A 27,737-nucleotide genomic window follows, 5' to 3' on the forward strand; every position below is an offset into this window, starting at 1 on the left:
CATATGCCTTCAGGTCTTAAATGGATCTCTTGTAGGCAGAAAATAGATGGGTCTTGCATTTTTATCCATTTTGTCACCCCATGTCTTTTGATTGGAGCACTTAGTACATTTACATTCAAAGTAATATTGATAGGTATGTACTTTATTGCCATTTTGTTACTTGTCTTATGGTTGTTTCCATAGTTCTTCTCTGTTCCTTTCTTCTCTTGCTCTCTTCTCTCACAGTTTGTTGACTTTCTTTAGTGATATACTTGAATTCATTTCTCTTTGTTTTTGTGCATGGTCATTTTTATGGTCCTGCACTACCTTGCAAAGGGAGAATTACATATCTATATGTATCTATCACCATAATTATTATCATGCCCATTAGATAAGAAAATTGATAAGAAAATTGATGCCTCAGAGAGTCAAAGCTACTTGTCCAAAGTCATACAGATAGTAAATAGTAGAGTTTGAATTTACACCTATGCAATCTGCCTCCAAGACTTACCCCCTTAACCATTATGCCACACTGTTGCCCCCACCAAGCTATGAGCCCTTCAAATACAGAGGCCATAATTTGTGATCTTTAAATGCCTGGCATGTAAACATTTGATGTGGCGTGAATGAAAAAAAAATGAAATAAGAAACTATAAAAGGAATTAACATTTACTGTTTGAAAATAATGAGAAAACATTAAGACTGCTTGAAGATGAAGTCGTAGCAACAACCTTATAGATGTCCTTCAGTTATAGATAAAATGGACAGATCCACAGCTATCTCATTTGATGTGAAGGCCAGCCATTTCTGGGATGTCTGGGAACATATAACAGGTGCAGAGGATTATTCGGGTATTTGCCAAGAAACTTCTGGTGATGGTCATTATGTCAGAACACACTTGACTGAGACTTTGAGGAATAAAAAATGAAGGTTTCCTATCCTGCTCCTTTCATACAACAGTTCTAGGTGTGGAAACTGTTCCACGAGTATCCTCTGAGACAGGCAGGCAGTAGCCCCCATGTTTGCCACTGGCCTGAGTAGCCACTAGCTGCTCCCAGTTAAATGCAGCAGCTCTTAAACTGAGGTGACATCTATGGATGGGCTTCAAGAGTTCACAAGTCCTTCAGGTAGCAGGTTGATTGCCACATTTTGTGTTAATAAGTTTATAAACTTTTGGGTCTTAGGGATAAAGGAGGAGAAAAGAGAAAAACATTCAACTGTATTTGGAAATTTTTCTACCAGGAGCTGCCCTCATTTTCACAGTGAGTAATACACCTTCTGGAACAAATTTTAGAGCCCTACTTAGCTGTCACTTGGGATGAGCAGAAGTAGACCTTCTTTACACCATACCCGAAAACCACCTGAGATTTGAGATTTGTGGTTTGTGTCCATGTCAGGAAAGTTTCTGTTGAAGTCTTGAGGAAAGGGTCCAAATAATGAAACTATAGCAAAGCTCTGTTTGGAAAGCCCAAACCAGAGGAAAACCAAGGAGAGTTGCAGATGTATAAAAATAGATGTGGGTCAGACAGAAATATGGAGATGAGAGCTTGTGGGCTGCAGAAGCCAGTACATTGTGTTTTGTTCTGTTCTGTTTTTATAGCCACCACATTTGCCCAGGCAATAAAAACAAAAGAGCGAGAGAGAGACAGGGTAGGTAAGGAAACCAGCTTGAGTAAGAGCGGACTCATACTGTTACAAGCACAGACTGCCAGCCTTAATATATTCATGGGAAGAAAATCAGCTCATCTGGGAGAGAAGATTCAGAGCAGACATGAGATGGGAACATACAGCCTCCTGCTGACTTCCCAGAACAAAGGGATGCCCCTGGGGACTAGCACAGCATCTATGATTGAGCCTTTGAAGAATACACCTTCTCGTTTTAACTCAAGGCCCTAAATCCACCCAAAGAATAAAACCTACTTTCTAAACAGAGGTCCGAGGATAACCTCCTTGTTGAAAGATCTCCACTGTTAACAGAAACCCATTAACTCACATAGGGAGAACTGCTGGTCCCCGGATCTTCCTTAGGTGCCCTTCACTCATAGGAAGTGAGCAAACACCTCTGTTCCAGCACATCACTCCCAGCCTTTGGAAAAATGTTGACTTCCATGGGTCCAAGTTTCCTTTAGAATGGATGAACCACTCTGGGCCAGCCTAGACCAACCAGTGTGCTAGATGGGAGCAGGAACCAAAGGCATCCTTGGGGTCCTTGTCTTAAAGATGCCTCCCTAAAGAATGCTTTAATTATAAAGTTATTGGAGCTCCCTTGAATGAGTGGGCACTACTGATTCGACTGGTGTGTAAAAGGAGTACCAAGGCTAATGCTACATCCCACATAATGGGGAGGAGAGAATATCCAACATGAAAAAAGCTAAAGGACTCAGATAACCACAGGAAACAAGATATCACATTTGAAAATTTAAAATATGCCAGAACTGTGTTACCTGCACACATAGATTCTGTCTCTCCTCAGTGAGGCGCTATACATGTTTCCAAAGAAACGTGTGTAAGAGGTAGAGAATTTAATGTAACAGACATTCTCTAGAAGAATGTTCTCTCTCTGTCTCTCCATCTCTGTGTCTCTCCTGCACAGACACCTTCCACCATCCAGTCACATGGCAGCTCTATAATCCACAGGAGGCTCCTTATAAATGTTTACCCGGAAAGCAAAAGAAAGCAAGAGAGTTTCCACCCTTTACGGTCTAGACGGTTGAGTGAGAGTGTTAAAAAAAAAAAAGAAAAATATTTTACCAAATGATATTGTGGCATTTCTGAGATATACAATAGAGGTTATAAGTACTTTTAAACATTATTTTTTTGTTGCTTCATCCTTCTCTGCAAGTAACACCTAGTGGAAACTGAATCACATGAGGCCCCTGCTTAGATTCGGGTTTCAGGCATTTCTTCTAAAATAGTCAAAACAGTTCCAAACAAAAGCAGAGATTCCTACACCCCTCCCACTTGGTACCTGTCCCCATTATTCCCATACCTGATATCCCTAGCTTTCGCAGCCCTTTCCTGTGATTCATCTAGAAACTTCTCTTGGTTTACTGACTTCAGTAACACTTTCGACACTCCTTTCCAATTTTGCACCCTTGCTCAGTGTCTGTGACACCAGCTCCAGATGAGATACCCCTGTCCTTAGGAGGGCATTAGAGGACATCTACAGGGGAAGACCAGAAAGGACACATTTCCCAATGAATATTGTCAGGATTATCTTGCCTTGTGAAAAGGATAAGTGGGCATTAGTAGGATAATAAAAAATATTTTAGGTACAGGATGCAAGTTTTGGGTGAAGAAAGCAGGTAAGAAATTATACTCGTGAGAGGGTTTCTCTTGATATTATTAAACTTTGATACACTAAAAACAAAAAAAGTAACGTGGTTAACCGATAATGCTCCTACTTTTAATGAGTTAGAACATACTAGGAATTATCCTCAGCAAAAGAGTGGGTGAGAATCCTTACGAGTCTTAAGTTGGCAGCTTGGTCCCCTTCTTAGTCCGGGCCCAAGGAAGCCTGTCTCTTTTATGCAAAAGGACCTCTGTTGAGTATTACATACAAGGCATTGGAGGATGGGGACCACATGAATTTATTTTGAATGTCTAAGCTTATCACAATGCAGAGCCCATAGGAACCCTGACTAAATGTTAGTTGAAGGAATAACTAACCATTGGAGAAATTGCTTAACCACTGGAGAAATCTTAACCATTGGAGAAATTGCTCAAAGTTTTTTACTTTATTTTTTAATTTTATCAGTCCACATGTGAAAGTTTTGGTCAGGGTCAAAAATCTAACTCTGTAGCCTTGGGTAAAAACCATTTTGTCTGGATCTCTGGGCTTTAAATTCAAAGCATGATTTGTAGAAGGCCTGGGTTTCTGTGATGAAATAAAAAGTTTTCCTTTATAATATTTTGGGTCTCCAAATTTTCAAAATTGTATTTTATGGTTTCTCCTTGCTTTCATTCAAAAACAAAGTGTGTGTGTGTGTGTGTGTGTGTGTGTGTGTGTGTGTGTGTGTGTGTGTGTGTGTGTTGGGGTGGGGTGGGGTGGGGTGGGGTGGGGTGGGGTGGGGTAGGGGTGCTCGGGAAGAAAGAACAACAGCAAACAAACAAAAAAATCCACTTGGATTAAGCGTAGTTAGTGAGCTCGGTGAAGCATATTTCATCGTGATGCCAAATGACGCTCACTGAAATTGCAGCAGTTTCTGATGCACTTGCCAATGTTTGTGTTATTTTTACTTTAAAGATGTAGCAGATTGCTCCAAAATAAATAATTTAAGCCTAACGTTTCAAAAGAGTCCAAGCGCTTGCGTCTTTCACTTCTGGCTTCTCTTCTGGGACTAAGCTGTGCCCAACAGAAGCAATCCTCATTTCTATATAACACTCCATTTGGAGGGTTGTTTTCTTGCTTTGTTTTCCAAAGTTGAATCTATTTTTCACCATTCTGTTCCAAATGTCGTAGATCCTATCAGTGCTCTGTGCTGAAGCGATAACTCCTCTTATCCAGGGAAACAAGGGAATAAACCCCCCAGCATCTAGATTCGTGACTGTGTGGGAGCAGAGCTTCGGAGGGGTGCTCTGGGGTGAAAAGCTAATCCAAGCCCTATGGGAATCTACAATTTTCATACTGATTCATATTTAGATTTCAAGCTGTGAACAATGGGTCAATTTGTGCACACAATGTCCTCAGTGTAATTTAAAATAGCTTGGCAAGTTAACTTCACAAAAAATGAACCCATCCTCAATTATTAGACTACTCATTGGATTGTCCTTGTGGTACAGTCTAAGAGAGAAGAAATATCTATGATGAAAAAATCAAAAGAAAATCTTCATGCTGTTCTGTACTTAACTAAATGTGCATGAATGGCTTTTATAAACAGAAAAGAGAAAATGGCTTTTATAAAAAGACCAGAACAATAAACTGACAGCCTTGTGTTCTCATTAACATAGGCCGCCATTGTGAGGTCCATCAGATGATTGGAAACTACATGTGGGACCCCAACACCAACAAGTCATTTGACATTGGTGTCAACACAGACAGCCTGATGCCTCTCTGGTGGAATGGATCAGAACCTCTGTGGGTCACTCTGACCAAGGCCAAAAGGAAGGTCTACATGTACTACTGGCCAGGTGAGTGTGTTGGCCTCCAGGCCCCTCTAGCCTTCCAAATCTCAAACACCATGGAGTCTCTGAAGACAAACGACGTAATTGTCATGTTCTAAGACCAAGCCAAGGTTTGGAAAGTGGGAACACTACAAGAAATATGTTTTATGGGCATGGTTTTTAAACTTTTGTTTTGAGCTCTCTAGCATTGGACCAGACCCCACGCCATTTCCTGATTTCCTTGGTTCAGCAGTACTGCTGCAGTATATCCTGCTTTTTCATGTGTAAAATTGTGGATATACAAAAGAGATAAATTAGGTGTTGCTTCTCTGCTTTACAAAAGAATCTGGCATACTGTTTCTATGGATTTTGAGCTCCCCTACAATGCTGAAAACAGGACTCAAAGCCCTTCCAACTTTTGGGTACTATAGTAAATGAAGTCTCTCTGCATTTATATTCCTCCTGTACATAGTAGATCAATGAGAAACTAAATTACTTTACTTACTGCAGTGAGGTAAGTCATTGTGCAAACTACCCTGACTCGTGTGAGAAGTCTTCAGAATACTCTTGTCTTGGCAGTCAAAACCCTTTCACTACGGATGAGAGGATTCAGTGATAATAAAATAATCAACTTACAGGTGTCTTCCCATTGGTGGGATTCGTTCTTTAGGTGAGTGGGCAAATTGACCTTCCTATGTATGTGGCTGTAGATGCTTTTTTTTCCCGAATTCTTAATGGTGTTACACTGCTGATTGCCATCATGGAAGAAGATATCAGGGGAGGCCTGGAAGAAATAAAGGGATTAATGGGGAGAGACAGCTAGGGGAGCTCACTGGCAGCAGCCTGATAAAATTGTGAGAGCACGGTGGGTTGTGGGAGACCATGGCAGGTGGAGGTGGGGGAGGACGGAGAGAAGGATGAGTAAGCCGAGGCTGAACCACAGATGGCCCACATTGAGGGCGTGGGCCTTCAGCAGGAGTTTGGAGAACGCTGGTTGGAGGTGGTCACGTGGAGAGCTGCTCGGGGCACTCAAGACTGTGCCAACTCTTAGAGGAGCATAGCACACAGACAGATGGAGACTGTGGAAAGCAGACCCACAGCCGAGCTGGGGTAAGCGCCCGGAAAGCTGCCACAGAGCAGAGACTAGCATCCGTAGGTGAGCCCGTGAAGGCCAGAGCAGACCGCATGAATCCAAACTGGGCATGAGAACCAGTATACACGGGATGGCTCTGCTGGCAGATGGAATTTCAGGGGAGTACTGGAGTTTCTTCAGAAGACACCTGGGATTCTGCCCATAGCAGCTACTCAGCTGACACGAGAAGAAGCTTTCAAGCAAGGGAAGGGTTTACGAGGACTTTATTACCTTAAATGGAGACCCAGCTTTTCTCAGAGTTGGACATGAGATGAAGGAAAGAAGTCAGTGCCTCAGCCAAGCTAATCAGAGTTGCTAGAGGATCCAAGCTCACGGGTCAGTCCAATGTGATGAGGTCTCAAGCCAGAAGACGCACTTTGAGGTCATTCTTGGAAATAATTATCAACAAATAAAAGGGCCCACATGCATAGGCCTAGGAGAGGGAACAGACTGGGCATGCGGACTTAGGGGCCACCTTCCACAATCTAAGGACAATCGAGATACATGTCGCGCCACTGCCGGAAGGGCCATCTTCCATGGTACCTGGTTAATTTAACTTCCTATGTCTTGGAACTTGAGCTTTTCATATGCTCTGAAGAGCACATCCCGCATAATCTCTCCCCAGCCCCTCCACACGGTGGCCTTTCAGGTAGCCATGTCTGGCAATGCACACGAAGATGGGGACATGTCCTGAAGGGAGACAGGACCTCTCTCTGCAGCCTTGAAGAGCATTATTCTCATCCTGGGGAATCTGGCCCCTTCATGCTAATAAACAACTTGAAGTTGTATATCCCTGAATATCAAAAAAAAAAAAAATCTCAAAGCTAACTTGCACGTAAAACGTCGTGTTGCTCCTTCAAAACAGCTCCTTAAGGGCAAGAAAGGGCCAATCACTTCCTTTGATTCATGGTTCAACAGCTAATATGATGTGACAAATATGCCTTAAGATCAGTTTATAGTGTTAACTATTAGGAGGAAAGAAGCTAAAAAGAAAGGCTCCTAGAATTTTCTCAGCAACCCAAATGAAGATTAGCTAAAGATATAGCCGTGTCGAAGCCTTGACAGAAATTGGATGTAAAGTCTCTTGTTTTTCAGACACTGTCCGGTCCTTCTAAGCCGGAAACCCAAATAAAGGCTCTCTTAACCCAAATAAAGGTGTTTCTGAAGGGCTCTTTCTCGCACCCTCCATTCTTCCCGGCCGACCGCCGAGGGATTAATGGTCACTGCCATCATTTCTCCCTCCACCTTGGTCCTCTCCAGCCCCTCCACAGCTAATAGCCCCATGAGTGTTCATTTGTCTCTGCGAGATTAAGTGAAGTGCAATGGCGTTTCTTCTGAACGTGACTTGATTTTATTTTTCTTCTCAAATCCTCCTCTTCCTTCTCCACTTCCCACAGGACATCGTACAGACCTCTGGATGAGGCCTGGAAAATCTTCATGCCTCCAGTGAGCTGTGTTATGACACTTTGAGTCTCGCCATGAAGTCAATATTTAGAAGAGCAATTTAGAAATGGCAGCAGTTCAAGCTTTCCTGTCAGGTAGATAAAGCAGCAGACGGAAAAATTCATCAGTGGTGAAGAGTCCGAAATAGCCCACCTCAAGTCTCAAAGGAATTTAATATTGTAAACAGACCCTTTATTGCCCCACCCAGTGATGCCATTGAGTTGTGCAGGGAGAAGTGCACCATGGGAAATGATCCCGGGCCCTAAATCAAACATCTCTTTGGGAAGCCCAAAGAGATCATCCAGGAACTGCATAGCTGGGGCCTAGTAATGTTCTGGAAAGGACAAGAGCTGAGCATGTGTCGTTCACTAACTGTGTCCCCTACTCCATCCCTCTAGTTTGAGATCAAAGAAATTTTATTGGGGGAAAAGGAAGAGGCTCCAATAGTCACTTCATATTAAGGGGAACCCAAAGCAGAGAAGGATTGAGGAGGAGGAGAAATGAGGTGAAAATGGCAGGATAAGTAAGATACCGTATGGAAACTGAGTTTGAGCTCCTTGGACAGTCAGTGCTGCCACACGTAGTGGCAGTGGTTTTGAAGTTTGTTCTTATGGCTCTCATGAAATACAAAAAAGGAACAAAAACTAGCAACTTTTTAGGAGTCCATGGCTAAAACTCTTTGGAGTGTTTGAAGACTCTAAGCTCTACGTCATTTATCATGCGTTTTGCAGTGTTAACTCCCTACGGCCAAGCACTCACGGGGACTTGAGAGCAATCATTCATATGGCCCTGGGCAGTGTTGGGTGTAGGTCTGGGCTCTTCCTGTCCTGTACAGGTGTTCAGATAAACAGAGTACCTTCTGTGTGGGGAAGGACACATTTCCACCTGGCCTTCCCTTCCCTACTTGCCAAAGGTGGGCTGTGTGGGGGCTTTATGGGTGGGTATCTGACTCAGCTCCTGTTGACTTTCAGTTGTTACAAGCAAGGCGATTTCATCTGCAGGGGTAAAGAGACCCGTATCGACTATGGATGGAGGATTGGGGATTATTCACAGCATCTTTCCCTTTCCTGTTGGGCTGAACTTAGATACGTACATGGCACAGGGAAAATTAGGGGCCCAGCATCAATTCTACAAATGTGTGAGTTAACATTATATATGGCTCAGTTCTTTGACTCTATGAACAGGACTCCAAATTACTGGATAAAAACTGAAATTTTTTTTCAGAAAATACTTGACATTTAAATGCAAGGGATTCAGAGTCTCACTAAATTTTCCAGTAATATCACCAATTTGGCACTACACTTTAAGATGTATGTAAGTTTGGAACCCAGAGAGGCGTTAGTATGTAGTTTGCTGATTCCTACACTTGTAAATCAAGACCACATTAGGAAAATGACCAAAACTATGGATCCCCTTTGCAGAAAAACACACCCGTGCATACCACACTGATAATTTTGTGCTCATGCAACCCAAGTGACAATGATGAGGACTGGTAAGTGCTCTTTGACATAGCAACACGTGCACATCTAATCTATATCTAATTGATTTGATTTTTTTCATGTGATAGAAACATATGTTAAACATTACCACAGTACCAAGTGAAATCTGGGGCCCTGTAATTAATCTTGTCTGGCCAGGGCGGGCTTGGGTCACAATCCCGTAAGGCTCTTCGGGTTGAATTCACCTTGAGTCATTTCCTTTGTCTGTCGTAACTTTGGTAAGGTCTGCATCACTGATGTTTCTGTCTGTGTCAGCAAGAAAAAGATTACGAATTCTCATTTCAAGTCGGAGGTTGTCTTAAGAAGTGATCTTCAAAAGCATCCTGCAGGGTTCCTAGGCGTCAACCACTTCTGCTGCAGAGAAACTGAAGAGGTGGTGTCTCTCGGGACCGCTGCCCGCAGGAGCAATTCCTCCAGTTCTCATAGCTGTCCAGCCGCATCCAGTCTCCTTCTGCAGGCTGGCGTCTCGGCCAAAAGGGCTCGTAGTTTCTCAGCAGCATCCATTATGGTAATTAGAGAGCCTGAAAGAGACATCCAGGGATGAACTTCTATTCATCACAAGTCGTGGCAAATCTGCTTCTTCATAAAACATCTTAAAAGGGTGTGACTCCAGGCCCTGGAATCAGCTCTTAGGAGACAACTATGAGGAAAACCAGATACAGGCTCTCCTTACTCCATCCTCCCCTCCCTCCAAGAACTCACCGTCCCGTGGAGGAGACAGATGATAATCTTATACTTGGCCAAATAAATGCGTATAAAAACCCACTTGTTAAAAGCGTAATAGTGAAGAGTGTATTGCACTGTGACATCATCTAATAAGAGAGGGTGACACCTTGGGTAAGTTGGGGGATCGATGGGAAGGAGCATGCAGGCTGCGGGAGCAGCAGTGTGAAGGTCTAGAAGGGACGGGAGAAGCGTGGCAGGCCCAAGAAATGGACAGGGAGGATGGGTGTGCCGTGGGTGAGGTGGAGAGAAGGCTAGGCCAGGCCAGGTTCTATGGGCCAGGCTGGAGAATTTATTCCCACCCTGAGAGGAATAAGAAGGCACTGGAAGGCTTTAAGGAGGAAGGCAGCAGTGTCATCCTTGCATTCTGGCAAGACCACTCTGCCTGCTACGTGGAGAATGGAATGTGGCACCCAGAGTGGATGGAATAGTCCGGAAGCTATTGTGTGGACCTCGGAAGGAGGTGAGAATACCTTGGACTAGCGTTACAGAGGTGGTGAGAAATGGGATGCCTGGGGACACATTTAGGAATTAAAATCACCAGGACTCGGTAATGAATTGGACTCGGGATTGAGCAGTGACAGGCATGACCCCTGCTTCTGGCTAACAGAACTGTAGGGATGGCAAGTCTTCACTTCAACGGGGGAAACTGAAAGAGCAGTGATTTGGGGGCAGAGGCCTTGGGTTGACGCTGAGACATGTGCAGTGGGCACATCTAGAGCTCAGGGAAGAGAAGCTGGAGGCACAGAGGTGTGGTTCGGGGCGGAGGCATCAGGGGTCATTGACGCTGTGGGCCTTCTGGAAGCTTACCCAGGGAGAGAGCAGGGTGAGGAGAGGAGAGGGTCCCAGACACAGCCTTGAGGAAGTTAATGATAAAATGAAGGTGGGCCTGAAAAATAAACAAAGGAGTAGCTTGAGAAGCAAGAGAAAAAACAGGAGTTGTGAAATGTCTAATAAAGAACAGTGAGGGGGCCCGGTCAGGCATCGGACTTTGGCTCAGGTCATGATCTCGTGGTTCGTGAGTTCGAGTTCCTCATCGGGCTCGCTGCTGTCAGCACAGAGCCCACTTCGGATCCTCTGTCCCCCTCTGTCTGCCCCTTCCCCCTTGCACACTCTCTCTCAAAAAGAAATCTTAAAAAAAAAAAAAGAAAGAAAAAGAATGGTGATATTCCTTTTAAAAGGTGCCTAATAAGGGACTTGATCTCGTCTGAGAAGGCAGGGAAAGGTGTCACTGAGCGAGTGACTCCAGCTGAAATCTGTTGGCACATGGAATACAATGGCTTCGAGATGGGAATGGCCATCGTCGGTGCTCACTTTGGAGGCATGATAAGTGGCCTGCAAAGAGAGCATCCAGGTTTATTATCGGGGATGTCCCTGGCAAGCTCTGAACTCTGAAGAGTTTAATCTCCTTTAATATTTTCTGATTTAGACTAATAATAATTATTAATAATGCAAGGTGTTCTTTAATTTCAGGAAGTCGGTAGTTACCATACACCAGGGATGTTGGGATTATAATAGACGTAGGGTATTGAATGATCACGTAGGCCAGATCTCTAGGAGCATTTGAGGCAGAGGAAAGGATTGCATGCTGTGGTTCAAAGGCAAAGCAAGCAAGGGCATGTCGTCCTTGCAGATCTGGAGAGCAGAACAAGGTTGCAGCTGATTGACTAAGGTGGGCGTGAAGAGATAGAAAACCAGCACTGGCCAGATCTTTAAGTACCTTATATGCTATGTAAGGCAATTTGAGTCTAAGGGACTATTAATAAGTTAGGATCAATGGCAGACAGATAAGCCCCCAAGTGTCAGTGGCTTAACCCAGTAGTTTACTCTTTGCCCACAGAAAGTCCACAATGAGTGTTCCTGATCAGCCATTGACTCACCAAATAACCATGCAGACACTGCCGGGGACTGAAATATGACACCCCCCCCATTTTGTATCTTGGATACAATCCCCAGTGTGATGGTATTTGGGGGTGGGACCTTGGGGAGGCAATTAGGTTTAGCTGAAGTCATGAGGATAGGGCTTCCGTGCTGGGGTTAGTGCCCTTACAGGAAGAAGAAGAGACCAGGGCCTCTCTCAGCCACACAGTAAGAAGGTGACCATGTACAAACCAGGAGGAGGTGCCTCACCAGACACCAAATCTCCTAACACCTCGATCTTGAATTTCCCATCTCCAGGAACTATGAGAAAACGTTTGTTGGCTAAACCACCCAGTCAATGGTATTTTGTTACATCAGCCCAAATGCACTAAAGCAGAAAGGAAGAGGGAAGATGAAAAAGACGATCAGGAAGAAAAGAAACATGAGAGACAGACATTACCCCAACATTTGTTAGACCAAGTGAGGAGGCAAACAGGCCAGAAGGCAAGCCTTCGGATTAACTGCAAATCAGAACAAGGGCGAGGGATTTTCAGGGCTCCCGTTGCTGCCGTCATTGGGACTTGTGAAGTGCGGGCGCTCATCCTCAGAGCACTTACCCTCCTTCTCCCGGGGGCTCAGGGCTGCCCGCCATACTCCACCTGGCCTGGCCTCCCAAGCGACACACCAGCCTCAAGGCTCCCTAAGCCTTCTCTGACTCACCCTGTGTCCCACCTGTCAGTGTCCCTGCTGCCAGCTGATCCCATCCAGAGATTTCAACGAAGGCTAATGATGGGGAATCTCAGGGCAGACAGCGTTTTATTCTAACATCCCCCGGTGCCTTGCTAATTTGAAGCAATGACTAATATGGGAATTGTAGCCTACAGGCTAGGAGCCAGTGAGGAAGAAAGTTTTGTTCTGTGGGATCAGAATTGCTGACCTCTCTCCGGGCTGATTTTGGCATTCTGCCAGCTCCAGAGCTTGTTCAGGGTCAAGGTTAATTCCCACTGAGAGCTCCTTCCGGCCCAGAGCTGATGCTGGCACATCAGGAGGCTCAGAAGCTCTGCAGGGCCTCACCACCTCCGTTTGCTTTCTGTATTAGTCTGGGCGCCGAACTCCCATCTCAGGCTGTCTGGGCAGGCTTGGCCTCCCTGGGGGTGGGGGGGTGGGGTGGGGAGAGCCTTCTTCCTGCCACGGTGTCATTAGAGAACTTGAGGGGAAAAGCTGCCTCCCCTCCCATTCAGGGCGATGTCTGGGTCCAGGTTCTTTCCACATTTAGTTCTTTCCACGCTCACCCGAAACACCAGTACCAGTGACCCTCTCTGCTCCCTGTTTGCATCCTCCTTTCCTGCACGTTAAGAGGCAAATTTATTGTTTTTAAGTTTATTTATGTATCTTGAGAACGAGAGCAAGCGTGTACAAGTAGAAGAGGGACAGAGGAAGAGAGAGAATCCCAAGGAGGCTCCGTGCTCAGTTTAGAGCCCACAAAGGGCTGGATCCCATGGCTCTGGGATCATGACCTGAGCCAAAATCAAGAGTTGGATGCTTAACTGAGTGAGCCATCCAGTTCCCCAGAGGTAAATTTATTTTGTAAGTTTCTGTCCTTGTTTCTCCCTCCTTAGGAGAGATTCTTCCCTCTGGATACAGGTTAAGAATCACATGAGGCTATTATAAAACACCAGTGCCCAGGCTGCCCTCTCACGGGTTCCAGCATAACTGGTTTGGGGTGAGGGCCCTGCATCAGTGTTCTTGCGAGTTACCCCCCACCCCATTGGTTCTGCTGTGCAGCTGGGTGAGAACTGCAGCCCAAACATACTTGGCCACTTGCCTGGTGCCTGTGACCCAATGTGTCGTCTCTGGCCCCTGTCACAGCCCTGAGGCTAGTTAAACTGTTGTGGGAATGCTCTTTCTCTGCCCCGGTCACTGCTGGGGAACCCCCCAGGGCCACTCTCCTCCGGCACGTTTGAAACCAAGGCACCTTAGCCTTCTCTGATGCCGACAAGGAAAAGAAACATGTGGGCCGGACACCTAAAGTGAAGTCGGCACGTCACACACATACTTTTATTTAACTGTCGGAACAATCGTGAGAAGTTACTCCTCTTATGCCCACTGTACAATGGAGGAGGGCTGGCTCAGTCGGTTGAGTGTCTGACTTCAGCTCAGGTCATGGTCTCGTAGTTCACGGGTTCTCATCGGGCTGTGTGCTGACAGCTCAGAGCCTGGAGCCTGCTTCGGATTCTGTCTCCTTCTCTCTGCCCTTGCCCCTCTTTCTCTTTCTCTCTCTCTCTCTCTCTCTCTCTCTCTCTCTCTCTCAAAAATAAGTAAGCATTAAAAAAATTAAAAATAAAATAAATAAAAAGGGATCTTCAGTTTGGACCCATTTTAATTCACCTGGAGGAAGCTCTCAGATCCAGGTCATCCTTAGCCCAAAATCAAGCTGCAAGGTCACATCAAGAATTCAAACATACAGGGGCGCCTGGGTGGCGCGGTCGGTTGGGCGTCCGACTTCAGCCAGGTCCCGATCTCGCAGTCTGTGAGTTCAAGCCCCGCGTCAGGCTCTGGGCTGACGGCTCAGAGCCTGGAGCCTGTTTCCGATTCTGTGTCTCCCTCTCTCTCTGCCCCTCCCCCGTTCATGCTCTGTCTCTCTCTGTCCCAAAAATAAATAAATGTTGAAAAAAAAATTTTTAAAAGAATTCAAACATACATTTGCAGCAAACACCATAGAGTGAAACACAAGCCCTATTTTGAATCACTAAGAGAATTCTGGGACAGGTTGTCAGGTCAGTAAGGAACAGGAGGGGAGTGTTTTCAGGAAAGGGGTAGATAGAGGGGGCTGACCACTGGGTCATCAGAGAAAGGGCAGACAGAGCCCGACTGTTTGGTGCTTCAGGGCTGGAGGCAGAAACCAGGGACAGGGTTAGCCATACACAGGACCACGTGCAGAGAAAGAGGCTAACACTGGGCCGTGTGGCCACTGGACTGGCCCCAGGCTGTTGGCCCAAGGATTGCCGAGAAGTGGTTTTGCAGAGCCCACACACACAGCACTCAGTCCTGGTCCCAGATGCTCCTAGGAGTGGCTCAGAACCACCTCAGAGGTTGGGGAGACCCATGTTCCTCCAGATACATGGGGAGAAAGGGTGGTTTGTAAGACTTGAAGATCACAGCTTGGATTTGGGGGTCGGAGGGATGAGAGGTCCTCGGATAGGTGCTAGAGTTATAGCAAACTCGCGGACAGGGCTGAGCTGTGCAGTAAAGGGCTTGTCAGCATCTTGCATCCTAAGTAGGTCCAGTCTGCTGCGATCTAAATGCCAGGAAAGTGCCTGTTCAGAGGAGGAGACTTTGTTTGGGAATGCCATGTGCTGCAGAAGTCAGATGGCTTCCTTTGGGGGGATCGTGATGTCACTGTAGTCATGTAATCATTGCAATATTTAGATCATCTTGAAGCCTGTGTCCCAGACCCAGAGCTGATAGTTTATATGAGGGGGTCCCAGGGGTGTCGTTCCAGTAGTGGTCATTCATTCCTCACCTGATCCCACTTGGGAGGAGTGCAGTCCTTGACCCTGGGCCAGAGATTTTCCCCATCTAAAGCTAACTAACAGATGCAGAGATTAAAGCTCCACCTCTGGCTTCATTATGCCTTGCTGTGGTTTCACCACCGCCTTCCTAACACGCAGACTCAGCTTGGGTTAGGCATACATTCCTTCTCACCTTGGTTTCCCATTAGTCACTTTTTATGCCCAGTGAGTCATTTTCAGTTGAGTTTTTGGAATCTTCTCTAATGGATGAGTTGTTTCTCATCTCATTTGTCTCCTGGGCTTGCTCTCTACCCCTGCACACAAAACCAGCCCACCGTCCTCTCCCTACATCAGAAGAGAATGGCCACCAGAGGTCTCCTAGCTCTGTGGGCCAGGCCAACTCTGGGCACAGGGTCTCTGAGATCAAAGGCCATGCTTTCCCTAAGGACTTGTTCCCACAAGTTCCTGTGCCTCAGATGTATTTTCCTGGAAAAGGTTACATGTTTCTAAGAGAGTTAATTGGCTTAGCTGTTTTAATAAGCTCTCTTGAGACATGTATTCAACAGTTGTACACCTGCCTCCTATCACATAAAATGCAGCTCACAAGGGTTATTGTTACAGTATGTGTCAAAGTTGGCAAAAGGAGCTGCACTTAGAAGGCGAGACCCACGCTCTTGGAAGTTGGAGAAATGTGATTTTTTTTATGGGCTCAACTTGGTGGTCCTTGGAGAGAGTTGCCAGGAAGCAAGGATCATTCTGGAAAGCAGTGTGTGTTGTAGAAATGTACCACGGCCAGGAGAGATGATTACTAGCTGGCAGGGAGACCCTGGGACATTCACTTCTCCCATCTGAGGCCCTTGTTTTCTTTGTAAAATTAAAGGGGTTTGATGTACGCCTGCCACGGACGGCTCTGAAAGCCCTGAGCTGTGCTAGGATGCCACATCCGGGGGACATCGCTCACATTCTAGACATCGTGACCTGCATATTAATTTGACAGTGTTTTGGGCCATGGCAGTCAAGTGTGATCGTGACAAAATAGGTATATTCAAATAAGTTGCTGTTGGATGGCAGTTAAGTGTTTTTAAAAAGAAATGCCTTTTTAAAGAAATCAAGCATGGGCTTAGTGGTGGCCCTCTTTGCCCTTTAAGTTCCCTTCAACTCTGTATTTTCTACTCAGGATGTTTTTCTTAGGTTGTAGAAGGAGATTCTCACCCAGCCTGAGGTGGGAATATCCAGCAGGAAGGTGGAGTCTAGGCAGAGATAAGATGAAGTCCTAGAAAATGAACCCTAATTAAGGGCAATTCCTTTCAAAGGTCCCTGGGAACAGTGAGGAAACAAGATGGAGTAAAGCCAAAACATGCCCTCAGAGCATTTGTGAAACCAAAATCTTACTCCATAGCTCCCAGTTGATCTTTCAGACTGTGAGATCCAGGCCATTGCCTTTGTTTCCCTGCATCCCAATGCAGAGATCCAGAAATCCTGCTTTCCTCAGTCACGCTGAGGCGACCTGCAGTGACTTCGGTTGCCCAGATTCCATGCTCCCCCTGAAGCCATGGAAGTGGACTGGAGGAAGCAGACTCAGAGCTGGAGCAACGTACCCACTTTCACAAATTGAGCACGTGATCGATCCGGAAAGGGCCCATAGACTCCTGATCAGAGAACCATCTCGTGGGATCCACACAGCACCCCCCACCACCAGTCTGCTGATTTCCATCCGATAAAGACTAACGAAAACAAAACAAAGTACCTACACTACTTCACCTAGGAATAATGAGCCTTGCTCTCCTGAAACCTACAAGCGTCACCAATTTCACGTTACATACACTGCATTGTGGCTGTCCTTTCTTGCTAGCGGTTTCCTTTGCCAGTCGTTTATTCATTCTGGGTTATGAGATTAGAAGTAGGGTGAATGTGTCTGCCTTTTGAGATCTCACCAAGAAGAGACCATTCTGGATGGAGAGGGCAGAAGGATTACACTCGTCCCTGTTTCTGTCCACCTGGGTGCTAGTTTAATCCCTTCTCAGGGGCACATGAAGGTACATAGCTTCTATCGAAATGTACTGTGTTTGCAGGACTTGGATTCAGGGTATCTCTGATGGGTTGAGCTATGATCCTTTCACCCCATCATTTGGCTCTCTCATTACCTGAACAGATAGCAAATTGTAATGCCCCATTTGCTCTGCTTATGACAGTTCTTCCTCTCCCTCTGCTCACAGAGCTTCAGTTGTGGGGCAACCCAAAAGAGAATAAATTATACAACCGTCAGTCATACTCCCCACACCGCTTTATGCCCAGCTGCTTTCAGAACATTACAGTTTCCTTAGAGCAGAGCTACTGCTGCCTGGTTTCCTAGTTCAGGGTTCTTCACGTCGGGTTCCTAGGGGTTTACAAGGACAAGGTTGCTTTTAAGGAAATCAGTTCTAAGATCCTAAACTTCCAAGTGCATTGAAAATACTGGCTTGATGAAAAACATGCCCTTTCCATACTTTACCTAAGAAAGGAATATCCCTCAGCCATCCAGAACCTTACTAAGGTGCATTGCTCTGGCACATGAAAACCTCCAGGTACCAGATAAAGGGACAGTTCAAAATATGGGTGTCGGTGTTGAGAAAGTGAATACATCTAGTGATAAAACAATAAAACTTAAAAAAAATCAAGTATTTTCCTCTGCGTGCTTTAAAATTATTTAGGAAAAACTTAATTGAGTTGTCAGATGAGACGTTATTTCAAAATTCATGATGGTAGGTCACTATGTGAAGGTTGGCATTCAAGCAAGGCAGCAGTTCAAAGAATTAAATGACATGGGTACAACAGACTATGTCTATTTCCATCTACTTATTTACGTGAACAACTCTCTTAGTACTTCGACTTAACAAATGAGAATAGAATGGATTCTGAACTTGTCTTATTCTAGAGATCAGTCATATTCATCCATGGATATATAAATTGATTTTTTAAAAGCATCCCTATTCCTTTCATTGTGAGGTGCATTTCTAATAAAATGGAACTTTTTATGTTTAAAAACTATTTATTGAAATTTGGTGTTTCACTTGGCACGATGACAGGCTGAGTTGCATTTGAAATAACTCTTATCTCCAGCAGGGATTAGAAAAGCCGCTGGACTGTGGGTGTATGTGTACGTGCATAATGTATCAGACACATATCAAGACCTAGAGAAGGAGGTATATCTGGCAATTGGTACCATGTCTCCTCTCTAGTGAAATACTGATCTCAAAAGCAGTTGAGAGGCTAGTAAACGGAACTGAGCTTTTGACAGATTCACAGGATGAGGGATGTGACAAAAATTGGAGTTCATAGCCCACCAAGGAGAAGAGACATAGTAAATGTCCCAGAACTTTAGTTGGACGATAAAAGGCAACAGTTCAGCAATAAGAATGAGCTAGACATGGGCAAGGGTGTAGACTTTTTGAGGACTGAAGCTTTCATAAAGACAGAGGTGAGGTTTGAATCATCTTTACCCACTGTGGATTGAAATGGTCTGCCCATAGCCTAGGTGGCCATCACAAGCAAAGCATTTACTCTCTAGAAGAAGATGACAACATATGGAGGGTCAAGTAAATTAATAATAGTAATAATAATAATAATAACAACATTTGGATTAAAAATCCATAGAGAATTAAAATATATGACAACAAAAAAACACAGAAGGCGGGAGAAATGTAAATTCAAAGTATTCAAATGTCTTTGTATTTTCTGGGAAGTTACAGAAGTACAAATTTGTATTAGACTTCAATAAATCAATATTCCCATTTTTTGGTCATATTTAGGGCCCTATGCCAGGAAGAGATTAATTAAAATGTGTAAATAGTGGGGCACCTGAGTGGCTCAGTCAGTTAAGTGTCTGACTCTAGATTTTGACTCAGGTCATGATCTCATAGTTTGTGAGAAAAAGCCCCACATCAGGCTCTGCACTGACAGCAGAGTCTGCTTGGGATTCTCTCTCTCCCTCTCTCTGTGTTCTTCCCCCACTCACCCTCTCACTCTCAAAATAAATAAACTTAAATATATATATATATATATATATATATATATATATATATATCAAGCTAATAAAGGCAGAGAAATCAAACAACGATAATCCATACTTAGTCGAAAAGAAATCAAGAAAGGGGAGAAAAACTATCAAATGTATAGTGAATACATGACAGTTAGATGGCTGATTGAAACACAAAGATATCAGTAAATACATTACATGTAAAAGTTTACTTTTTTACTAATATTTTACAATTCCAATTACTCTGAGTTTTTCTGGTTACATAAAGTTCAAAAGCAGGTGAAACTAAGCCACAATGTTAGAATAGTGTTTACACTTGGGAGAATAAGGACAAGAAGGTGCCGGTGTGTGACAGTAATGTTCTGTCTCCTGGTCCGTGTGCTGGTTACACAGCTGCATTCACTTCATAGGAATTCATTGACCTGTATAATTATGATTTTTTTCATTTTTTGTCTATGTGAAACTTTAGATATTTACATTAAAAAAACTACCATCAGACAAGACAAAAACCAAAACTGATATATGCTGCTTATAAAAGACCTACATTAAATGTAAGTATGTGGAAGAGTTTAAAGTAATAGCATTTTTAAAAGATGAGTTTAAAAAACTAACCAAGAGAGAGCTGGTGCATCTATACTACTATGAGTCAACGTAGACTAAAAACCTAGACTATCTTTATTTTATTTTAATGTTCATTTATTTTTGAGAGAGAGAGAGAGAGACAGAGTGTAAGCAGGGGAGGGGCAGAGAGAGGGAGACCCAGAATCTGAAGCAGGCTCCAGGCCTTAAGCTGTCCCCACAGAGCCTGATGCAAGACTTGAACTCATGAACCATGAGATCATGACCTGAGCTAAAGCCGGATGCTTAACTGACTGAGCCACCCAGGCTCCTCTAGACTATTTTTTTTTTATTTTTATTTTTTTAACGATTATTTATTTTTGAGACAGAGAGAGACAGAGCATGAATGGGGGAGGGGCAGAGAGAGAGGGAGACACAGAATCTGAAACAGGCTCCAGGCTCTGAGCTGTCAGCCCAGAGCCCGACGCGGGGCTCGAACTCACGGACCGTGAGATCATGACCTGAGCCGAAGTCGGACGCTTAACCGACCAAGCCACCCAGGCACCCCTAGACTATTTTTTAAATAAAGAACACGTCAGGGGACCCCTGGGTGGCTCGGTCAGTTAAGCGTCCGACTTCAGCTCAGGTCATGATCTCAGTTTGTGAGTTTGAGCCCTGCGTCGGGCTCTGTGCTGAGAACTCAGAGCCTGGAGCCTGCTTCGGGTTCTGTGTCTCCCTCTCTCTCTGCCCCTCCCTCACTCGTGCTCTGTCTCTCTGTCTCTCAAAAAATGGATAAACATTAAAAAAAAAAAAACTAAAAAAAAATAAAGGACACTTCATGTTGATATAAGGCTCAATCCACCAGGAAACTGTAACAGTTCTAAATTGTAATGCTACTAATTGTACAGTCTCAAAATAAATATAGCAAAAATTGACAGAACCAAAGGAGAATTGGTAAATTCATGATATTAAAAGATTTTAAGACCTCTTTTTCAGTAACTGATAAAATAAGAGAACAAAAAATTAGAAGGGTATAGAAAATTTATACAACAAATTGACATATTTACCTACTTGATATATTACCAGAACACTGCACCCGACAACTGATGAATGCACATTATTCTCAAGTGCACATGGAACATTTGTAAAAAATGACCATATGTTAGTCATAAAGCATTTCTCAACAAATCGGAAAAGTGTGAAATCATACAGAATGTGTTCTCTAACTACAGTATAATTAAAGTATAGTCAATAACAGAAAGAAAATTTTAAATCTTCATATATTTGGAAAACAATCAGAGACTTCTAAATAATTCATGATTCGGAGAAGAAGGTACTGTGGAAATATATAGGAAATACCTTGAATGGAAGGTTAGTGAAAATACTGCATATAATGTAGCAGGATAAATGGAATGCAACTAAACTCATGCCTTAAAGGAAATTAATACTCGTATATGCATGTATTAGATAAAAATATTGCCTGAAAATCAATAGTCTAAGTTTCCATCTCAAAGAAAATTAAATTCCATCACATGGAGTAAAAGAAATAAGAGCAGGAGTGAAGTAGAAACCAAACATACAAGAGAGAGAATTGATAAAGCCACATTTGTTCTTATAAGAAAAACCTAATAATACCCTCCAGTTCCATTATGCTAAGTGAAATTAGTCAGAGAAAGACAAAAATCATATGACTTCACTCATATGAGGACTTTAAGAGGCAAAACAGATGAACATAAGGGAAGGGAAACAAAAACAGTATAAAAACAGGGATGGGGACAAAACAGAAGAGACTCATAAATATGAAGAAAAAACTGAGGGTTACTGGAGGGGTTGTGGGAGGGGGGATGGGCTAAATGGATAAGGGGCACTAAGGAATCTACTCCTGAAATCATTGTTGCACTATATGCTAACTAATTGGGATGTAAATTTAAAAAATGTTTTTAATTAAATTAAAAACTAATAAAATGTATGAAATCTTGACAAGGCTTATCAAGAAATAAAAAAGAGGAGACAAAATAACCAGTAATAAAATGGAAAAGGGGGCATCAACTTAGAACCTACAGACATTAAAAAGCCAGTAAAATAATGTTATGAAAAATGTTATGCCGATGTATTTGAAAATGTAAATGAAATAGACAGATTGCTGGAGAAAAATTACCAAAACTGACAAAAAGAAATTGAAAGTTGGAATACTTCTATATCTATTTTTAAGTTAAATCTTTAAAAACCTTCCTTAGCAGAATGCCCCAGTATTAGATGCTTCCACTAGTGAAGTTTTCAAACATGTAAGGGAAAAGTAACACCAATCTTACACAAACTCTTTCAGAGAATATATAATGATAAATCACATCCATAACAAAGTCAGCATAAGCTTGATACTAAAATGTGGCAAGGATATTAAAAGAAAGTCAAGGGGCGCCTGAGTGACTCAATTAGTTAAGAGTCTGACACTTGATTTTGGCTCAGGTCATGAGTTAATGGTTCATGAGATCAGGCCCCATGACCAGCTCATGCTGACAACATGGAACCTGTTTAGGATTCTCTCCCCCCCCCCCCCTCAAAATAAATAAACTTAAAAAAATTTTTTAAGTCAAATTACAGGATAACCTTTTTCAGGAACATAGATATAAAAATTCTAAACAAGAAATTTATACACTGAATCAATCAATACATAAATAGAATAATACATGTCAAGCAAATTGGGTTTATTACAGGAATAACAGATAGGTTTAATATTTTAAAATCTCTCAATGTTATTCACAGCAGCAACAGAATAAAAGTAAAAAAACACATTTGATCATCTCAGTAGATAAATAAAAACTATTTGATAAATATCAACAATTCATAAAAAATTCTTAGTAAACTGAACTGGAATTTATTAGAATAAACCTGGGAAACTAGTAAAATACCTCCTTAATCTGATCAAGACTATCTACCAAAAACCTTATAGCAAAGATCATAGTTGCTGGTAAATGAGTTCAGTAATGAGATAAGGATGCCTTCTACCATGACTTCTATTCAAAATTATATTTAGAGGCCCAATCCAGTTAGGAGATGTGGTGGGGAGGTCAGGGGTAAAAGTTTTAAAACAAAAAGAAAAAGAAATTGTAATTATTCACAGATGACAGCTGCTGCAAAAATCCAAAAGCACTCACTTTTAGAGTTAATGAGATAAGTCTTTTGATATAAGGTCAATATTTAAAAATTATTGTATTTATATATGTTAGGAAAAAAAATTACAAAATGCCATTTAAAAGCCAATATCATTTCCAATAGAATCAAAAACACAAAAAATAAAGGAATGAATCTAACAAAAATGGCTTGAGAACTTTACATAGAAAATTATTTAGAAAAATATAAAAAGACCTTAAAAAGTGGAGGAATATGTTATGTAAATGAATTGGAAGCCTTAATATGATATCAGTTTTCCCAAAGTTGATCTATAGATTCAGTGTAGTTGCCATCAAAATTCTAACAGTTTGTGTGTATGCATTTGTGTGAATTGACAGGTCAATTCTGAAATTTATATGGAAATGCAGAATCAGGAATAGCAAAAACAATCTTAAGTCAGATGAACAATACTGGAGGATTTACTCTATTAAATATAGACATTTAAAACTATAAAAATGAACACAAAATGGTATTTACTTGAGTAGACAAATAGACTAAAGGCTAGATATTCTTGAAACAGCCCCACAAATATACAGTCAATATCTGATTTATGACAAGGGAGACACTTTAGAGAAGTAACAAAAAATGATCTTTTCAACAAATTTTGAAAGATCTATTGAATATGTACATATATATTCATATACATATATATCCAGACTCCTATCTAACACTATCCATTAAATTAATTCTAGGTAATTCCAGGTGGATTTTAGATCTAACTGTAAAATGTAAAACATAAAACTTCTAGAAGAAAACATAAGTGAATATCCTCATGGCCTTGGGTAAGAAAAGTATTCCTTAAACAGGAAAAAAATAGCATAACAGGGTATTCCAGTGGTCACTAAACATAGGTAAAGTTACTCAACATCATTGTTTTTTAGAAAAATGCAAAATAAAACTGCAACGAGATAACTCTGCGTAACTGCCAAAATGGAAAATGGTTAATTAAAAAAAACTGACAAATCCAAGTGGTGACACGGATGGGGCAACCGGAAGTCTCATAATGAGCTGATGGGAGCCAACTAATAAAAGAGCTTTGAAAAACTCTTTGGCATTCATACCCCAAATCTAGCAATTCTACTCATACACGTATTCCAACAGAAATGCAGGCCTAAGTGCATCAAAGAACATGCACATGAATGTTTATAATTTTTTAAAACTGGATAGGGAGACAATAGAATTTTTGTGTCCTAATCTGTATATTAGAAGGACTGTATATATATAGTCCTGATCTGTAAATTGGAAGTTATCAGTAAAAAATTCATTGTTTGGTTTCCTATTACAAAAAATAACATATTTATTTTAATAAACTTGGTTCAGTTCAGTAAACAATAATAATTTAATGTCAACCACAATCCTTCTGAATGAGTCAGGAATTGTCTGCTGTAAGTAATAGAAAATCTAGCTAACTGAACAATGGACACACACATGGGAATTCATTTGTATCATGTTACAAGAAATACTTTGTGTGGTTCATCTGCTTAACCTCATTTTAATTATTTATTTTAATGTTTATTTGTTTTGAGAGAGAGAGAGAGAGAGAATGCATGCAAGTGGGGGAGGGGCAGAGAGCTAGGGAAAGAGAATCCTAAGCAGGCTCTGCACTGTCAGCCCAGAACCCAACTTGGGGCTTGAACTCATGAACTATGAGATCATGACCCAAGCTGAAATCAAGAGTCAGATGCTTAACCGACTAAGCTACCGAGGCACCCCAACAACCTCATTTAAAAAACCCAGGATTGTTATATCCTTTGGCTACATTTTCGCATATTTACTTTTTAACGAAATACATGTTGCCTCATAGTTTCAAGATGGCTTCTGTGACTCAAGGATTGTGTCATCACAACCTGCATTCCAAACTGAAAAAGACAGAGGCAGTGCCAGCAAAGCACTTTATCTTTCATCTGGAAGCAAAGCTTCCCACCCTCAGCTCCTCAGCAGATCTCAGTTTTCTGAGATACTGGTCACATGACCATTCCTAGCCACAAAGGGCTCTGGGGAAATAAGAAGGCTTTCCTCCTTCTACCGTAAAGTGATGGAAAGTGAGAAAGGAGTTCAGAATGACTTCAATTAGCCCACAAAAGTCTACCAAACCAGCCACCAAATTTACCTTTTCTTATACTCAATTTATTTTCTTATTTTAATTTCCCACATTCATATTACATTCATTGCCTCTCTTTTTTTGGACACAAATATGCTTTAAATATTTTCAAAAATGAGATCATCCATTTACATACTATTTACTAGCCTTTCACCTAAAATATTATGCTAGTAAATACAAATGACATAATGATTTTAATGCCTGCATGGTACTTCATTATATGGATATACTATAATTTGACCACATCTCTACTTTCAAATATTTAAATTGCTTTATTTATTTATTTTTAATTTTTTTTTTTTACATTTATTTATTTTTGAGAGACAGAGACAGAACACAGAGACAGAACAGGGGGGAGGGACAGAGAGAGAGAGAAGGAGACACAGAATCTGAAGCAGGCTCCAGGCTCCGAGCTGTCAGCACAGACCCTGACGCGGGGCTCGAACTCACAAACTGTGAGATCATGACCTGAGCCGAAGTCAGACACTTAACCGACTGAGCCACCCAGGCGCCCCTAAATTGCTTTTTAACTTATATTATAAATAACAGCATAATATAGATGCTTATATATACAACTTTCTTAGAATATGTTCCAAGAAGTGGTTTGGTAGGCGAAGCATGCATACAATAAATATTGTGTGAATATTGCCTAACAAACTTCTTCTCAAAGGACAGGAGGGATTCAGGAATACTCAGGTACATGGCTCATATCTTGTGTTTTCCAAACACAAGTCTTGATCCATAGTGGACAGTAAAATCAATTTATGGATTGCTAATCAGTATTAAAAAAAAAAAAACACCCAGAATAGAATAGAACAAGAAAGTATTAGTGTGCGTTGTTCATAGTTGGGTGAAACTTCTGTTTCTGCCGTGAGTCTGTTTTTTGTACTGTATCATGAAGAAATATGAGTATTTTGCCACAAGTTGCAAACAAAAAGTTTTAAAAATGTTCCCATAGATGAACCCTTCACGCATGCCTTCTGATTTGTAGTACTCCTTATTTATTTCTATTTCTTGTTAATTGCCTTGCTAAGAAGTTTTCTAACAGTAATAAATTGCAGCGGTGACGGCAACATTCCTGATCTGCTTCTGACCTAAATGAAAACGCATCCCATGAAGCTTTGAAATGTAGAATTTTCACTGTGGTTAATATCTAGCGTGAAGGTTCAGTGAAGGTTTCATTTCCTCTTTATGTCAAGTTACATAAGGCTTTTCTTTTTCATTCACAAGGAGTTGGATTTATTTTTAGTTAACTGTTATGATTAATTCCTAATTTCATTACCTCTGGTCAGATAATATGCATGGTGGCCTATAAAATTTCTGCTGTTTGGAAATTATTGAGATTTTCTTTGCGGACCAAAATACAGTCAGTTTTTCTGTTAGGTTTGATAATAATGAATATTCTACAACAAGAAAATAAAATTTTCATTGTCTGTTGAATCCAGCTTATTGATATTAACATTCAAATCTTCTATGTCTTTATATAGCTATATCTTAGATATCATTCATTCTTTCTTTCTTGAGCTGTCATTGAAATCTTCAACCAAGATTTCAATTTTGCACTTTATTTTCCCAAGACTAGTTACTGTGTGTGTGTTGTGTATATTAATGATATATAAACAATCATGCCCATTCTTTTTTATGTTTATTTATTTTTTATTGAGATATCATTGACATGTAAAATTTCGAGTTTCAGGTATACAACAGAATGATTTGATACATATATAGTGAAATGATTATCACAATCAGTCTAGCTAACATCCATCACCACACATAGTTACAAATTATATTTTTCTTATGGGAACTTTTATGATCTCCCCTCTTTTTTTTTTTTTATTTTTTTATTTTTTAATATATGAAATTTACTGTCAAATTGGTTTCCATATAACACCCAGTGCTCATCCCAAAAGGTGCCCTCCTCAATACCCATCACCCACCCTGCCCTCCCTCCCACCCCCCATCAACCCTCAGTTTGTTCTCAGTTTTTAACAGTCTCTTATGCTTTGGCTCTCTCCCACTCTAACCTCTTTTTTTTTTTTTTTTTTTTTTTTTTTTTCCCTCCCCCATGGGTTTCTGTTATGTTTCTCAGGATCCACATAAGAGTGAAACCATATGGTATCTGTCTTTCTCTGTATGGCTTATTTCACTTAGCATCACACTCTCCAGTTCCATCCATGTTGCTACAAAAGGCCATATTTCATTTTTTCTCATTGCCACGTAGTATTCCATTGTGTATATAAACCACAATTTCTTTATCCATTCATCAGTTGATGGACATTTAGGCTCTTTCCATAATTTGGCTATTGTTGAGAGTGCCGCTATAAACATTGGGGTACAGGTGCCCCTATGCTATGATCTCCCCTCTTAACAAACATACATTCTTTTTTTTTTTTTTTAAGTTTGTTTATTTTGAGAGAGAGAGAGTGAGAGAGGTTGTACCTGTGAGCTGGGGAAGGGCACACAGAGAAAGGGAGATAACCGCTTGAGCCATCCAGGGGCCCCAAGCATACACACTCTTAACTGTTAATGAAGATTTGTAGCTATTTCAGGGTTTTGAGACCTACCTTTGGGGTGTTAATTTTTGGGTTGGGGGTTGGGTTTTGTTCACTCTTTTATATCTAACCTTTCTGTGCCATTTTAT

General features: G+C 41.8%; 1 protein-coding gene and 1 long non-coding RNA gene across 2 annotated transcripts in view; one reads left to right on the forward strand and one right to left on the reverse strand.

The window, feature by feature from the left end:
* The window catches only part of ENPP6 (ectonucleotide pyrophosphatase/phosphodiesterase 6), a 118,548-nt gene that overhangs the window by 49,515 nt on the left and 41,296 nt on the right, over positions 1 to 27,737 (forward strand). Inside the window, exon 2 of the mRNA XM_049632617.1 lies at positions 4,930 to 5,109. Coding sequence (XP_049488574.1) covers positions 4,930 to 5,109 — 180 coding nt within the window. The remainder of the gene's footprint in view (positions 1 to 4,929; positions 5,110 to 27,737) is intronic.
* On the reverse strand, positions 631 to 2,532 carry LOC125923920 (uncharacterized). The gene is made up of 2 exons (XR_007458197.1): positions 1,973 to 2,532; positions 631 to 795 (listed from the first exon to the last, which is right to left on the reverse strand). It is a non-coding gene; the product is annotated as an uncharacterized LOC125923920 (long non-coding RNA).

Source organism: Panthera uncia, chromosome B1, assembly GCF_023721935.1.
Source record: "Panthera uncia isolate 11264 chromosome B1, Puncia_PCG_1.0, whole genome shotgun sequence".
Classification (NCBI taxonomy): domain Eukaryota; kingdom Metazoa; phylum Chordata; class Mammalia; order Carnivora; family Felidae; genus Panthera; species Panthera uncia.